Below are 15,154 nucleotides of genomic sequence, written 5' to 3'. Positions count from 1 at the left end.
ATCGAGTAATTCCTCAGCAACAGATCCACGCGTGTCTTCTCCACCACAGCTGCCGCCGACCCCATACCCATTACATGCGGAGTACCCCAGGACTCATGCGTCTCATCTACACTGTACAATGTGTTCACAAAGCCCCTGTTTGATGATCTAGATGGTCTGGGTATCACCTACACTAATTATGCCGATGATACCCAGATCCTCATCCCGTTGACGGGAGATTACAACCATGATTTGGCCTTGGTGAACAAGGTGTACCTCATCATCCAGGCATGGATGGCATCTCACAGTCTATGCCTGAATGATGACAAGACTGAACTCATCATACTTGGATCCACTGCAAATCTAACCAAACTGGACCACAACTACACCAGCTTCATAATAGACGGGAACCTGATTAAAGTAGCCAAGGAAGTGAAAACCTTAGGAATATACATTGACTCCTCCCTCTCATTCCATAAACAGGTTAGCTCCATGGCATCCTCCACAGCCTACACATGTAAGCTCATAATAGCAGCCAAACCTTTCTTATCCACCCAGAGCTGCATTACATTAGCCAGAGCCCTTATATTATCAAAACTGGACTACGGTAATGCCCTTTACGTAGGAGCTAGCAAACAGGTTACCAACAAAATACAGACGCTACAAAACAACGCTTTCAGAGCAGCACTCAGCATCCCCAAGAAAGAACACATCTCTAACATTAGGAGAGCCCATTACTGGCTCAACACTACAGACAATATCCTGCTCAAAGTAGCCGCACTAACTAAGTGCCTCAACAACGCTGCCCCCCGCTACTTAGTCGACAGAATAAGTAAACACTCGTCCAACAGACCTACTAGAACCTCCAACGCCAACCTACTCACAGTTCCCAGATTCAAACGTGCCAAAATGGGGGGAAACAGCTTCCAAGTGAAAGCAGCCCAGCACTGGAACTCCCTACCACCCCTTCTAAGGACACCCCTAACCTATTCACACTTTAGACGCAACTACATACACTGGATAAAGAACAATGACCGCTAATCCCATCCTACCCATTCTCGGTACCCACTTTGTAAATATGTATACTTGTAAATCTGCAAACCTTTTTGCCTTTATCGTGACTGCTGTAACTATCTTTGATCCGATTGTAACTACTGTAATTACTGTAATGCTTTGTAACATGTAACTAAGCTGTGAATAACCTTGTTGCTCCTGCGCCCTCAGGCCCTCAGGTTTGGTGCACAATACAAATGAATAAACTAAACATTGTGTACAGGCGCCATATAAATAAACTATCATATCATATCAATCTCATGTAAACAAGGTGTTAATCACCAGAGTTCTACTTTTTTTGCATAGGTGATTTGGTTTTAATCAAATCCACCTGGCTTGTTGTTTGATGTCCCAAAGCCTGCAGTTTGTCAATTACATTTTCTTCGGTGTATATTGCATATCTAGATTTTGGAATCAAATGTTTACATAAGTATATTCTTCCTGTTCTTTGAGGGTGGCCTTGATTGTCTTGTCTTGAAACAATGGTTTGCCCAGTAAAGAATGCGTCCCCGCATGAACCGTCAACACTTTGAGAAAACAGAATTATGTTTTTTCCTCCTGAGCAGAGTCTCTAGGTTATTTCATGGCATATGCATGTAGAATCCAATATAAAAATGTGCCCTTCACCCATTAAAGGTCATCTCAGCTTGAAGTAAAGAAAAACTTTATTTAAAAAAGAAAATTAAGATTAAAACTTGAAGTGTTTTCTGTGGTAAAGAGCACTTCTTGTGAACATAATGGTATTCTCTTTTTACTGGTGCACACAAGGTCTGGCTTTGTTCTTTGCCGCAGTCACTGAGTTACGTGGGAATTGGGTTTTTTGCAGCTCACTTTTGCAGATCGCCGCCCCCGGCCCCTGCATTTTATCCTAAACTCCCCCCGCTCCCTGACAATCTGTGATCCCCCGTTGACAGGGCTTGAAAGAGAGGCTTCCTCCGATACTGGATCCGTTGGGATGTTTTCGATCAGCTGCAGTCTCCCGAGCAATCGGCAACAACCGGAGCCCTGTGGGGTTAACCTGGCCAGGCCGTGGCGGGATCCGCGAGCCTCCTGTGGCAGAATGCCTAGTGGAACTGCCAAGCCCCACCTACAGTGAAGTGTGTATGTGTGCGCCTTCTTCCTGTGGGATTGCCGCAGCTGAGATATGGCGCACAAGGATTCCATTTGGAAATACTGCAGCGTCAGGGTTAAATCACACTTCCTGCTACAATTTCGGCCCCTTCTCTCTGCTACAAAGTGTCCTTTTTTGAGGCTTGAGGTGAATGTGTTGCCATTTCTGTGCCTTTTATGAACGGATCCGTCTACACAGAATTGCACGTGCGAATGACAAACGTTTCAACAAATTCAATTTTTTTCTCCAACATTTGCAAGCCAGAGAAAAATGCACTTCCACCCAGCCATGTTCTCAGCACAGTTTTGGATTAGAAAAATAAAAGACGAAACCATTTTATTCAATGTGATATATTTTCCCTGATGGAATACCTTGTGCTTATATCCCCTTCACTTTCATTTTGTATAGTCCATTTTTGCAAAGATATAGGGGCTCCCAATAAAGTATGCCCCCCTAGCCCCCCCCCGAGGTCTGTAATGCTGTATGTGCATAGCGTAATAGCAATATAGGTTTTGGAGTTGTGGCTATTGGTAGGCAAAGTTTGAATGCAGTACTCTCTGGGAACACTTCAAGCAACTATGACTACAGGTGTAAGCAAACCAACCTTTGGTATAAGTCTGTACTACACAGGTTTGGTAGCGTGTTGAGCTGCTAGGCTTATCTCAAGAGGGCCAATGTGAGCAGTAATGATGTTACACAGAGGTCTACAATCACAGGTGTTCAAATAAACTCTTACACTCAAGGTTTCTTGGTTAAGCACTTATTAATTTATTAACCAGTCAGTTATAAAACATTCAATAGGCAATAATAATAACACACAAATATACTTCAATACTGTACACTCTAAGTTTCGGAATCAGATAAGATCCTATTGCAATGGCCCACAAACACAACCTACAATCACAGGTAACTTTTAGTAATAAGGGTCCTGGGGAGATGAGTATCTTACTGTAGCATTCGGAATACTTTTCAAAGGGAGTAAAAGGCAAAAGTTATTAGAACAAGAAAGGTTACAATTATTCTTTAGACAGTGCAAATATTTTGAGTTCACCAGAAGAGTCAGTTCAATTCAATACTCTAGGCCAAAGTCAATGGGCTAAAGTCTCGGATAGGATAAAGCAGTTCTGGTAAGTAAACGGAAAAGTCTTTGCCAAAGTTCTTAGAAGTAGTTTGTTGCAAGAAGAATCATATGTTGGGTCACAAGCTGATTAGGCCTGTGAGTTGCAAAAGTTTCAAGCACTTTCACCGCGAGAGGTAAGTACTCTCAGTCTTGTGTCACAGTACCTTACAAATGAAGAAAAAGAGGCAGCTGATGACTTCTGTTCCTAGCAGTTCCTGCAGATCTCGCTGTTCCTGGGCCTCAGTCGTGGGGACAAGAGGGAGTAGGTCGGGGGACTCCTGCACTGCGCTGGGACAGTCAAAGGCTCGCAACTGGCAAACTTCAATTTCGGTGGCTGTAAGCAAAGCACACAAACTTGTGTCCCTCTCCCTGGTTCTGCGGTTTCCTGCAGCACTCTGAGGAAAATACAGCCAGCTCTGAGATAGGTATCCAGGTGGCTTACTGTTGAGTTGATTGATCCCACCAAGTCAAAGGGAGAAGTCGTCCTTGCAGGGCTTCTCTGTCGAGATGAACTTGGCGATTCAGACCTGCAGCAGGGCTTCACCGGCCAAACCAATGGACCAGGAGTTGCAGCAGCCGTCCTCTTCAAGCTCTTCTTCGGTTCCTTCGTCCAGTGGTCGACTCTGCCTTCCAAGCCAAGAGACTCACCTTTTATTCAGTTCTCTCCCATTCATTCCAGCCTAGATGTCACTCACCCAGCAGGGTGGCTGTACTTGCCAGACAGTCAGCCATCCAATCACTACAGAGTGCATTTTGGTCTCCTAGGAGACACAGGGAGTTTCGGGCACCTCCCTCACTTCCTGCCCACCCCAGACACTCGGGCGCCAGATGCGGTCTTCACTCCTGAAGCCCGCCAAAGGCAAATGAACAAAGAGACCAAACCTGGTTTGGCGCGCAGAGAAACACTCGAGAAGAACCTTTCCAAAAAGAAATCCTGAAAAAAGAAGACTGGGGCCTGTTTAAACAAAGGGGGTTTAGGCACCATCTTGAAAAACATGGCTGCCGCGATTTAACATTACTTGAGCTACGAATAGTTTGCAGTCTGGAAAAAGCATGGTAGTTTGTTGTAAAACCACTGCCACCAACCATTCTAAGAGGAAAGGATAGCATTTGACTGCTACATGAGTATCTAGACATAGGGTATGCAACGTAACCACTCCAGTACTCTATTGTAAGATAGGGTGTACTGGGTCTAGGAATTTAAAAGACTAGTAAAGTCAATTTCACTTTACTTACTCTGGGAAACAGTAGTTTATCCCAGAGAAGGTATTTAAACCTTGGGGCAGCCTGGAGAGGCTTCCCTGTGCCACTGCACTGAGGGTGCAGTGTGATACAAATGAAAAGATGATGCCTATGGAGTTGGTTAGACTCCATAACCAAAGAAAATACAGACAGAAAACAAACAGAATTAAAAGTACAAGTCCCAAAGTTCAGCAAAAGAGCTGGGGGTCTCTAAGGTAGAGAGGAATTAGCACTTTTATGAGAATTCTTTCTAACAGTTATGAAATAAAAAAGTGACTTTATTAGTGAAAACACTTAATACACAAAAGGTCTAAGAAAATAGAATATTTTATTTTGTAATATTTAAATAACAATGTTGTGTTTGTAAGGTATGCATTGTAATCATAAACTTGGTTGATCTGGCAAAGTTTTATTATTACCATGTAGTAGGTGTAGTATAGGAGTACATGGTTTCGTTATACTTAAGTGAAATCATAATTACATGTTTTAGCTTTCACCTTGGTGTGATAAATTGGATGTTGCCTGTCAAACTGAAGATGCATTGAAAAAGTTCCTCCCACATGAGTGTCTTGTTGAAAGAAATCTTGGTGGGAAATGTTTATTGCTGTTTCTTGTATGTCTCTTTCTTGGATGCAGAGAAATGCTCACTCTTGTTTCCATGCCTGGGGAAGAGAACCCCAGGGTTGTGAACCATGGGTGAGGGGGTGAGGAGGGGAAGAGCTAGGAGAGGGGAGAGTGGTGTTGGCATTGAAGTCAGGGAGAACGAGAATAAGGCAGCAAATAGCCATCCCGTGGTGGATGGCAGTTAGGCAGTTGGCCATGTGCCGAGAGAGTGCAAGGGTGAAGGAAGGGATAGATAAAAGGATCAGAGTAACACCAGCAAAGATGTTATAATTAAAGGCAAAGGAGGGAATGCGTTTGTTGGGGGAGGAGGTGTATAGACAGAAAAGAAGTGGTTGTAGGACATGATCCTTGAGGAACGCCTACTGGGATGGGTGTTGGTAGGAGGTGCTGAAGCCTCCAGAGACAGAAAATAAGTGGACCGAGAGAAAGGTTGACACGAAAATAAGTGGACCGAGAGAGAGGTTGACACCCAATTGACTACATTGCACTTGAAGCCAAGGATGGAAAGAGTTTGAAGTAGAGAGGGATGATCCACAATGTCAAATGCTGCAGAAAGTTCTCGAAGGAGGAGAATGGAGTTGAGAGTGGTCGCAGTGGTAAGAGAATTGGCTTTGTGGAAGAAAGCAGTCTCCGTAGAGTGGTTTGAACCAAATCCAGGTTTGAGTGGGTCAATTAGTGAATGTACTTTGAGAAAATTGATTTTGCTGTTTGTTGAAGACAGCACTGTTGAGGATTTCAGAGTGGTAGAGAAGTAGTGATACAGGCCTGAAAAGGAGGGGCTGTGGGCCAGACTTGGTTTATTTTGGAAAAGATGAAACCCTGTAACTTAAAAGTTGCACACAGATTCTAGCAGTAGGCACCAAATTCACTGAGTTATTTTTGGGAATATTTTTTATGGAAGTTATTCAGTAGGAGGATCCATGGGGCATGGTTTAAAGAGCCTAAATTTTGGAGTATTCCTAGGAGACTAGATCAGGTGATGATTACAACAATCATAAAAGGCAAGCTTTCATAGGTGTGTTGAATTTCTGTGATGGAATAACTTAATCAAAGCCCTTTATTTGGAATTAAATGTCATAATTGTCAGATGAAATCTCCAGTTACCTGTTGAGAAAAACAGTGTTTATTTTCTTGTTCCACTACTGCTCCTTGAGTCAGGCACTGGGGACTGGAGCTAGGTAAGTGATGACAAAAATAGGTGCAGCCTTTGTGCCAGCTTCGGTGAGTTAAGTATTTGTCAAATGTGTTTGAAATCTTGTTTGACTGGTAATGCAGAGACTGATGCATGTCAGGTTGTGTGAGTCCAGCAGGGGGGAGGGCGATGTGCCGGAAAATTGTGATGTACAGTTCAATAAAGATTCTTAGTTTTGGAGACGATGGGGGTGAGAAAGAGTGATTAGGAATGAAAGGAAAGGAAAGAATTACCAAGAGGGAGGTCAACAAAGGCACATCTCTACCGCAAGCCAGAGGATATACTGATAAAGAACAGAGGACAAATCATTGCGAAAAGGAAAGGAAAAGTTGGATATAGTCATCAAAGCAATCGAACGAACCTGAAATCTACAAGACAATGAAGATGGCTATGGACTTATAATTGGAGTATGTCAACTGAATGCGCGAGCGGCACAATGATGTAGGCCAGTAGCATAACACAAAAGGTTCATGGAGAATACGGTCCTTGCACTGACCAGGCTGGTGGTGCCGCTCTGTAATCCCACCAGCATGACTAGTAGCTTGGATGGAGCCTCCCAGTGGTGCTGTCATCTTGTCGTGCTCACAGTTTCTTAAATGCGCCACATGTTTTTGGTTTCATTTGACAGCCTTTTGATGGCGTGTGGAGGGGCACCACTGAGTGGTCTCATTTTGGAAGGCATCTTCAGGCATTCATAATTCTACAGTATATAAAGCTTGTGCAATCCACGAACATAGATTTCCTGTTAACCACCTAATTGTCCATCTAAAATGCTGCACTTCTCTGAGTTGCATGCATCAGAACCTTATTTTATGATTTATTCCAGTCTCGTAGGAAGAAATAAAAGGGGTTACAGGCTTTGAAATTGCTAGGAGCTATTTAGCTCCTGCTTCTAGCCTAGGAGAGCCTGGTCAGCATGAAACCAGCACCCACCAGGAGCTACCTTTTGATCTCCAGGACAACCAGTACCTTACAAACCTACAAATGTCACATTAACTTCAAGTATTTGAGAATTTTAATGTAGATGAATTGGACACATTTAAACATAATGGATTACAGATAATGGGCAGAAAGTTAACGTTTGTCTCTCCTATGCAAGCTAGATTTACCATGTGTTGTGTACTCACTCCTCGTTCCCCAGTAGTAGCTTCTGCCTACGGGCGATGCCTGACACCCAAGAGCTAGTTTTAGTTCCTGCTCATCGAATCTGAATTTCAGACTCTGGGACTGCACTGCTTGCCCAGCATTCTTTTGTAAAGCCAGTGCTTCTATGGTTACTTCGCAAACAAAACCATTGTAAAATGAAGAATTTTATAAAGAAAACATTCCTCCAGGGAGAAAAGGGGCGATATGATCTCTGTGTTCATGGTTAAAGGGAAGTGTCCAATATCTATGAAGGAAATGAAAAGGGCTATTTTGGCTCATGAATACGAGTATCATACTGAATCCAGGACGACTGGCATAACTCTCACATGCACACGAAGTTGGCATAGAGTAAACTGAATACAATAGGCTTTTATTGTGTGTAAAAACATGTTGTACTTGTTTTGGCTGGCTATTTTTCTGTGCCCTGCTGTTATTTCAAAAGCTAATAATCAAAAAGTACAAAAGCATGTTTCCTTTTTTGTTATAAAGAGTTAACAAGGCGGATATGTTTATTTTCTAACAGCTGGGTGAGGGAGTTCCTGAATGAAGAAAACCAAGGCCTGGACATTTTGGTGGAATATCTGTCATTTGCACAGTATGCTGTCACGTGAGTATGACTCTACTTGAAGAACCTCGGGCGGCAAAATGGCCGGGACCTTTGATCTGCACTCTTTATGCGCTTCCCAATTGTTTCTCAATATCTGGAGTGTCTCCTGCTTGAAGGATATCCTTGATGTGCAGTATGTTTAAATCGCTGCAACTCTTGCATGCCCGGTTGTATCATAGCCCTCGTAGACTCTTTGTTTTCAGATTTGAATAATCCAAATTTGCATTTTCTTAGTGATTCAGTGTTTAATCGGAAAAACTAAATGTTTAGGGTCATTTAGGTTAAACTGTTGGTCGTAAGTGTTTTCCTAGATTTAATGCGCTTAAAAAAAAATAACGATAAAAATGCCATCCTGGGGATGAGCAGGAGAGGGTCCCACATGGCACAGTCTTTCTTTTCCATATGTAAATTGCCCAAGGTTGAAACCAGACAAAATGTAAATAATATTGTGCGTTCGGAAACATGAAAGTTATTGCCATCTATCTATCCTTTGCAATTGTGCAAGTAAGGAACCCCAGCAACCTGATTGGCCACAGGCTTAACATGGGTTGCTGCAGTGGGTAAAGCTGGCTGTTTTATCTCCGGACAATCATGTCATTTAAGAACCAGAACTCTTTAGCCCCAGCTTGTGTAAAGGAGTTTTGTCTACAGAATCTACTTTTTGCAAATCTGCCCCTATGTCTCACAAGAAAATTACAGCTGGTGAAGAAAATGGTAACTCAATTCCTGCAATGTGTTTTGTGCTTCAGATATATTACCCAGACTATGTGCCATCTGCATTATTGGTAGATTTCTATGTTTAGTGCACACTTGCCATTCTGGGATTCACATCTTTGCAGGGGCAGGGGCAGGGTGCCTGCAAATATGTGTGTTTTGCTTGAGGGCAACTATGCAAACCTACGGCCCTCAGTTTGCTGTGCCGCACCATGCAAATAGTGATCTATCAGATGCTGCAGGGGCATACTCTCTCCAGTGGGTTCACATGCTCTGCCCTCTGCTCTGGGATGCACAGTAAGAGGTTTCCGGTTACAAACTCATTCTACGATATGATATGGCATTTATCACGCGCCTATACACAAGTGGTTCAAGGCGCGACGAGGCAGGGGAGGGGAAACAGAGGGAGGACAAAAACAACGATTTTACTAGGCCTAGTGACATTGAGATCAGGCAAGTGCAGGGGAGCGGAGAAGTGCCGGGGGACCCATTTTCTCTGTTTAGCTATACCCCATGTAATGTTTTTTCAACATACCTTTCTGTATGTTAGTTTTATTTTGTACAATGCTTTGTTGCTTCTGAGTGGGGGTTTCAATACGTTCACAAACATTTCATGGATGTAATGAGGGCCACCCCATACAGAGCAGCACCGAGCTCCGTTTATGTTTGGCATGCATTACAGGGAGATAAAAATGCTCACTTCTAATATATTGCATCATGTGCCACAGAGATGATAGTCATTTCCCCATGTTGAGCTTAGAAGGAAAGCTACCACCTTCTTTATTTGTGCTAGCAGAATGTAGTCTTCCTAAATAACTTAAGTAGATGTGCACTCTTAAGCAAACCTCAGAGAAAGATGACAGTAAACTAGCAGGGTTGCATCTCATTTCAAATTCAGAAATGTTCATTATAATTTCAATAAAACTTCACATCATTTAACAATCAGACCAAGGCACCCACAACTGTTTGGCCAAGAACGCTTGACCGTAGATTTAACTACTGTGTAACTCCGAGGATTAAGTCCCTACTTACCCTTATGAATGTCTTGTGAATGTGGTTGGAATGCACTATAAAATGTTAAGTAAAACACAACAATATTGTTGTACATGTAAACATTAAAATATATTATCAAAATACTACTTTGTATTACATCAATAGATACCATTGTGACAATTCTTGAAAAGGTATGTTTGAATGAATGTATCTAAACTTGCCAGGGGGGTCCAGGCTAACTTCTGTATGCTTTTCAGATCATAAAGGATTCTTCTTTATGAGCTGATTAACCTGATGTCCTACCAAAAAGGTAAAAAGAATGCTTAGTAAATAAGAGGATATGCAATTGACTGAAATAGTTAGTGTTATACTCAAACAAAATAACCACAACTAAGATTTCTAAGGTTATTGACCGCAATAACAAATTGACCAAAACCTAACTGTGCAAACAGACGTGTTAAAATTGGTTCCAATTCCGAATCAATTCAGTAGCAAAGATGTCCAAAATCTTTTTTAAAAACAGATAACATTGATAATGATCATCCACCCTCATGGAAAGTTTTTCAATGAAAGTACTAATTCTGCATCATTTCCACTTGCAATTCAGTATGCTTCAAAAAGCATTAAAGTCTGAAACCAATTGAAACATATAGTCAAAACAAGCAGGTGAAAATACTAGTGCCACCATCGTTTAACTGTCAGATCCAGGTATTTCACTAGAATTGTTTGCACATGCAATTGGTGAGATATTTATAAAAGGTACTCCTACCTAATTTTTGATCCATTATTGTTTGCAATATTGAGAAGTTATCTCCTTAGTATTGAAATGGTTTCCCTACTAAGTTTGAATGTTCATTTATACATCCCCGGAAGAGGTTGGAACCAACTTTAATGCTTCTAATACCATTTCCAAAAGGATGTTTTGGTCCCTTTGGATTGGGGAAATAATAAGGTCAGGAATCTTTATTAAGGTTACATGTATTGGAGAATCATGCAAGTTATTTGCTTGCCATATTATTTACGAAGTAGTCATTTTACTAGTAGAATGTCAGGTTAGTCAGTTCTTGAAGAAGAATCTTTTATGATCCAAAACATGGGAAATTAACTTTGATCATCCCAACAAGTCTACCCTTTCTCATTGACTTTTTCACAAACTTCCACAACAATTTTGATTTAATACAAGGTACTCCTTTGTTATCATTCTAGAAATCTCAGGGCATGTTTCAGTTTGTAATACAGCTATGTCTTCATTTGAGAACCTTTTTATTTGAATGTTGTTTGAAATTAAAATACAGTTTAATGTTTACATGTATGTCAATGTTTTGTTTTACAATATACTTTAAAGTACATACCACCCAAATTCACAAGATGTTTATAAGAGTAGGTAGGGAATGTATCTCTGGTGAGTCGTTGGACCACACATTTTGCAAGACAAATAACATTGTCAAGCATCCCAAAAGATGGAATTTCCTCTACAGAACTTTGCATCATATTGTGTGTTGACCCGGCCAATCCTCTGCTACAGTCATCCCTATAATTCCTTCTCAGCAACCATACAACAACCATATGGAAACCATCTGCATCTAAATCAAACCACAGCTCAAAATTTCACATACAAATTTACCTCAGTCGCCAGACAGCCTAGGGGAAAGCTCATATGTGAGTTCACCTTGAACGCTGAACTCCTAGTAATCCCGCCCATGAACCCCCAAAATTTGCAATGTAAAGCTTAACTCATGCAACCCTTGTGGTCACACAACCCTGATTGTCCATGCAAGATCACCTAAGGCTAAACGAACCATCCAACATGGCCTTAGGAATAAGGTCCCATTGATTTGAAATAGCTCCACAACATGTATAACTGAAGATAACCATGCCAAAACCTTCAGATCACCTATGTTCCTACCTAAACAAATTATTACTGTGGACACCATATTTAACAATCTCCACCTTGAATTAGCTCCTGACCTTTCTAAAAGACACACAACTTCCACATCAATTTAAAACACATTTATTTACCAGGATGTAGCTCTTCTGAAATATTAGGGGAGAATCTATAGAATTGTAAGGGAAGCTAGTTTGTACAATACATACCTGTGGGTATGAATCAGCAATAGAATGAAACCAACCCACAATAAAACCTCTGAAGGCTTTAAAGAATTGTAAAGAGCTGAGTAACCCTAACCCTAGACAAACTATTAGTAAGTGAATACCCTATTAAAATTACCAGAAGAGCTTGCATCCTACTTACAGGAGACATGTAAAACAGTACACAATCACGTTAACAGACATGGAATCTAACCCCATTTATCAAAAATAACAAGATCACTTTTATGTTCTTTGTTTTTATCCCTGTAACGCGAATATAGGTTCTTTGCTTTTATCCCTCTCAGTCCCCACATTCAAAAGAGCTAAAGCCGGAGGCATAAGATTTCCTTTCTTAGCACCAAATAATTGGAACGCTCTGCCCCTCTCGCTTAGGGAGAAGACCTCCCTCACAGTGTTCCGGAAAGCCTTGAAAACCAAGCTTTTGAACGAATCCGGGCCGTCGTTAACCAAAGATTAGACGGTTCCCCATGTAACCTTTCGGAACCTGTTCATATCTTATAAGGTACATATCTCGTAATGTCATCCCTTCTTCACTATACCATTGTCACCACAACGGTTGTACTGTATCTCTGTATCTCGACTTTAACATTGTCATCAGAATTGTTGTACTGTTTTTAAAGGAAACACTGCTGCATGATTCTGTCACGATTTTGATATATGTGCAGCATAGAATCTAACCTTCTCACATTGTCCTGATTTGACTAGATCTATCCACTGCCCATGACATGCCAAATCCCACCAGCCTCTTTCACCTACTCCACCGTGTTCTGGGGATTGATGGGTTGGCACTTGGATGGATATCCTCCTTTTTATAAGACCCCTCAGCAAAAGGGGAGTCCTTGCAGTTTCCCATCAGCCACAAATATGTTCACTTGTTCACTACCTCAAAGTTCCATCTTGCATTCCCTGCTCCCCAATGCCAATGTGAAACCATTGGCCTCTGGTATTGAACCACTCTCTTTAGCATTCCACGTTTATGCACATGACTGTCAGGTTGCCCTCAATTTAGGTCAATGCGCATGTGACAACCATTCAATAACAATGTGCCTTTCAGAAATGCAGGACTGGATCATAAATAATTCATAGATCCTTGGTACCAAAACTGAAATCATTTTCGTAGGAGAGACTACACTCTTAACAGTGCCTTTCTATTGGCCAAATGCAACTGTCCATCCCCTCCGACCCACATACCCTTACTGTACCCCAGTGAAGGAAGCATGGAACATAGGGTGGATTTCATATGGATAGAACGTCCCTGTCACAGATTGACATAAGTACACCTAAAACAAGTTATGAGCTTGCTTTGTTGTGCCATGTCTACAATGCTAGGTGTGTCACAGAAAGTAGAGTCAATTAGGACTCTTCTTCAGTCACATAGACTACTGCAGTCACCAAACATAGGTGTGCTCAAGAAGTTGACCTATCACCTTCATCTTGTAGTAAATAGAGTGGACAGAATGATATCGGGGCTCATGCTAAGAAACTTAGTTGGGCCAGCACTACAGTGGCTTTGGGCCGAGAAGGATACCTCACTGTGCATATTGGGCATATTGGGGCATGGGCGCGTACAACTTCTCTGACAAGATCAACAAACAGATGCCCATTGAAACTTATGATCAGAGGAGAGATGTAAGCCCCTGAGATCCATTTTAAAATACTTTAATATGTTAAAAGGACCCAGCCCTACATATGGCTCAAACTCTTGAGCAATCTAGGCATTTGGGAGAGGATGGAGCAATGACCCCCAACATGTAGGAAAGCACTCAAAACTGAACTTTTCAGATGATCATTTGACAAATAATGTCCACTAACATTACATTTGACAGCCACCTACTAGCATCTATTCAACCAAATCTGAAGACTAACCCTTGTATCTACATAACCAGAAATATGGATAGAGCCAAATGGCCAAACATACTGTGTTGACTTCAGGAGATTAAAATCTATTTTATTCAGAGTATCATTAAAAAGTGAGATAAAGTTTCTGCTGTGAGATATTTTAGCAGTCGTATGTTTAGCCTCTTAACGCTTTGACAAGGCATCCATCTTGTGGCTTGTTGCACACTTAATTACTAATTTAATTAACGGAATTGTGCTGGTAACTCAGGCTTGTACATTAAGTGCTAGTCATTTCATGTCATATCATTTGTGCTTCAAAGCATATTCATTTTTTTCCAGGCACACACTATTTATCCCGAGATGATGTCTACATCAATGTATATAATTTATCCACAATGTACACTAATGAACACATATAATACACTCCAAATGTGTCACAATGACTTGGGTAATCTAATCCTTAGACAGCATACAAATATAAATTAAAATCAGTTACTGTACAAAAAGGCTTAAAATATACTTCCAAAAAGAATAAAGATAATCAGAATTTCAAAAACGTAAAGTTATATCTCAAATAAAAATAAGCAATGAAATGTTACTTGGAGATCTATAACAAGTAGGCAGATTCAAGTTCTTCGAGCTGATGATCTAAATCTGCACTTTCTCCTGATCTACATTAAAGATATCTATACATAGTTCTACTAAATTCTAGCATCACACATCAGGTATCGTTCTTTCATATCACCAGCCTGAGATGGAGTCCATTTCTATGCACTTGTTCCAAGACAATAAAACTGACTAGTTCTACATCACCCCCGTGGGCTTCCTTCTTGCTATCGGGTAATGGGCCTCATTACACGGACGGCGGTAACCATGGCGCTATTAGCGCATTTGTTGCCGCCGGTATTTTACCGATTCCGCCTTGGTGAATGGGGGAATTACCGCCCCATTCCAAGGTTGGCGGGGCGGTAATTCCCCATTCACCATGGCCCTTCCCCATTCTCATTTGAGCCCCCATAGGGCTCAATGGGAATGGGGAAGGAGCAAATAATGGTACCGCTATTAGCGGCACCGTTATTTGCCCTGTAGTCCCTCAGTGGGTCCCTTCCTTAACATGTGGTCTGGCACACGTTAAGGGCGGGACCCGCTGAGGGACCTTGTAGTATGGCGCTAAGGGATTACCGGCACCGGTGCCCTTACCGGTAATCCCTTAGTGCCATCCGTGTAATGAGGCCCAATGTGTGCCTTCGTTCTTGAGTGCTCAGAAGTGTTTTTGAGTTCCCAGCTGGGCCTTAAAATTGAAACTCTGTACATAGTCAATTTCACAAGAGTATGCCAGCACGTACATTTAAATAATCACTGTGGCGATTTAAAAACGGTTGAATAATTAATTTGAAATTGTTGTCGTGGTTCCAGATTTCCGAA

General features: G+C 41.6%; 1 protein-coding gene across 14 annotated transcripts in view; it reads left to right on the top strand.

Moving 5' to 3' along the window:
- FMNL2 (formin like 2) overlaps positions 1 to 15,154 on the top strand; it is a 798,413-nt gene that overhangs the window by 474,058 nt on the left and 309,201 nt on the right. For all 14 annotated transcript variants that reach the window (XR_011274735.1, XM_069616442.1, XM_069616437.1 and 11 more), the window contains one exon: positions 7,991 to 8,074. Coding sequence is in view for 13 of the 14 variants with exons in the window: in XM_069616442.1 (XP_069472543.1) it covers positions 7,991 to 8,074 (84 nt within the window). In the remaining variant the exon portion in view is untranslated. The remainder of the gene's footprint in view (positions 1 to 7,990; positions 8,075 to 15,154) is intronic.

Source organism: Ambystoma mexicanum, chromosome 9 (assembly GCF_040938575.1).
Source record: "Ambystoma mexicanum isolate Mex_15411 chromosome 9, UKY_AmexF1_1, whole genome shotgun sequence".
In the NCBI taxonomy this organism is placed as follows: domain Eukaryota; kingdom Metazoa; phylum Chordata; class Amphibia; order Caudata; family Ambystomatidae; genus Ambystoma; species Ambystoma mexicanum.
This window is presented reverse-complemented; position numbering and strand designations above follow the sequence as displayed.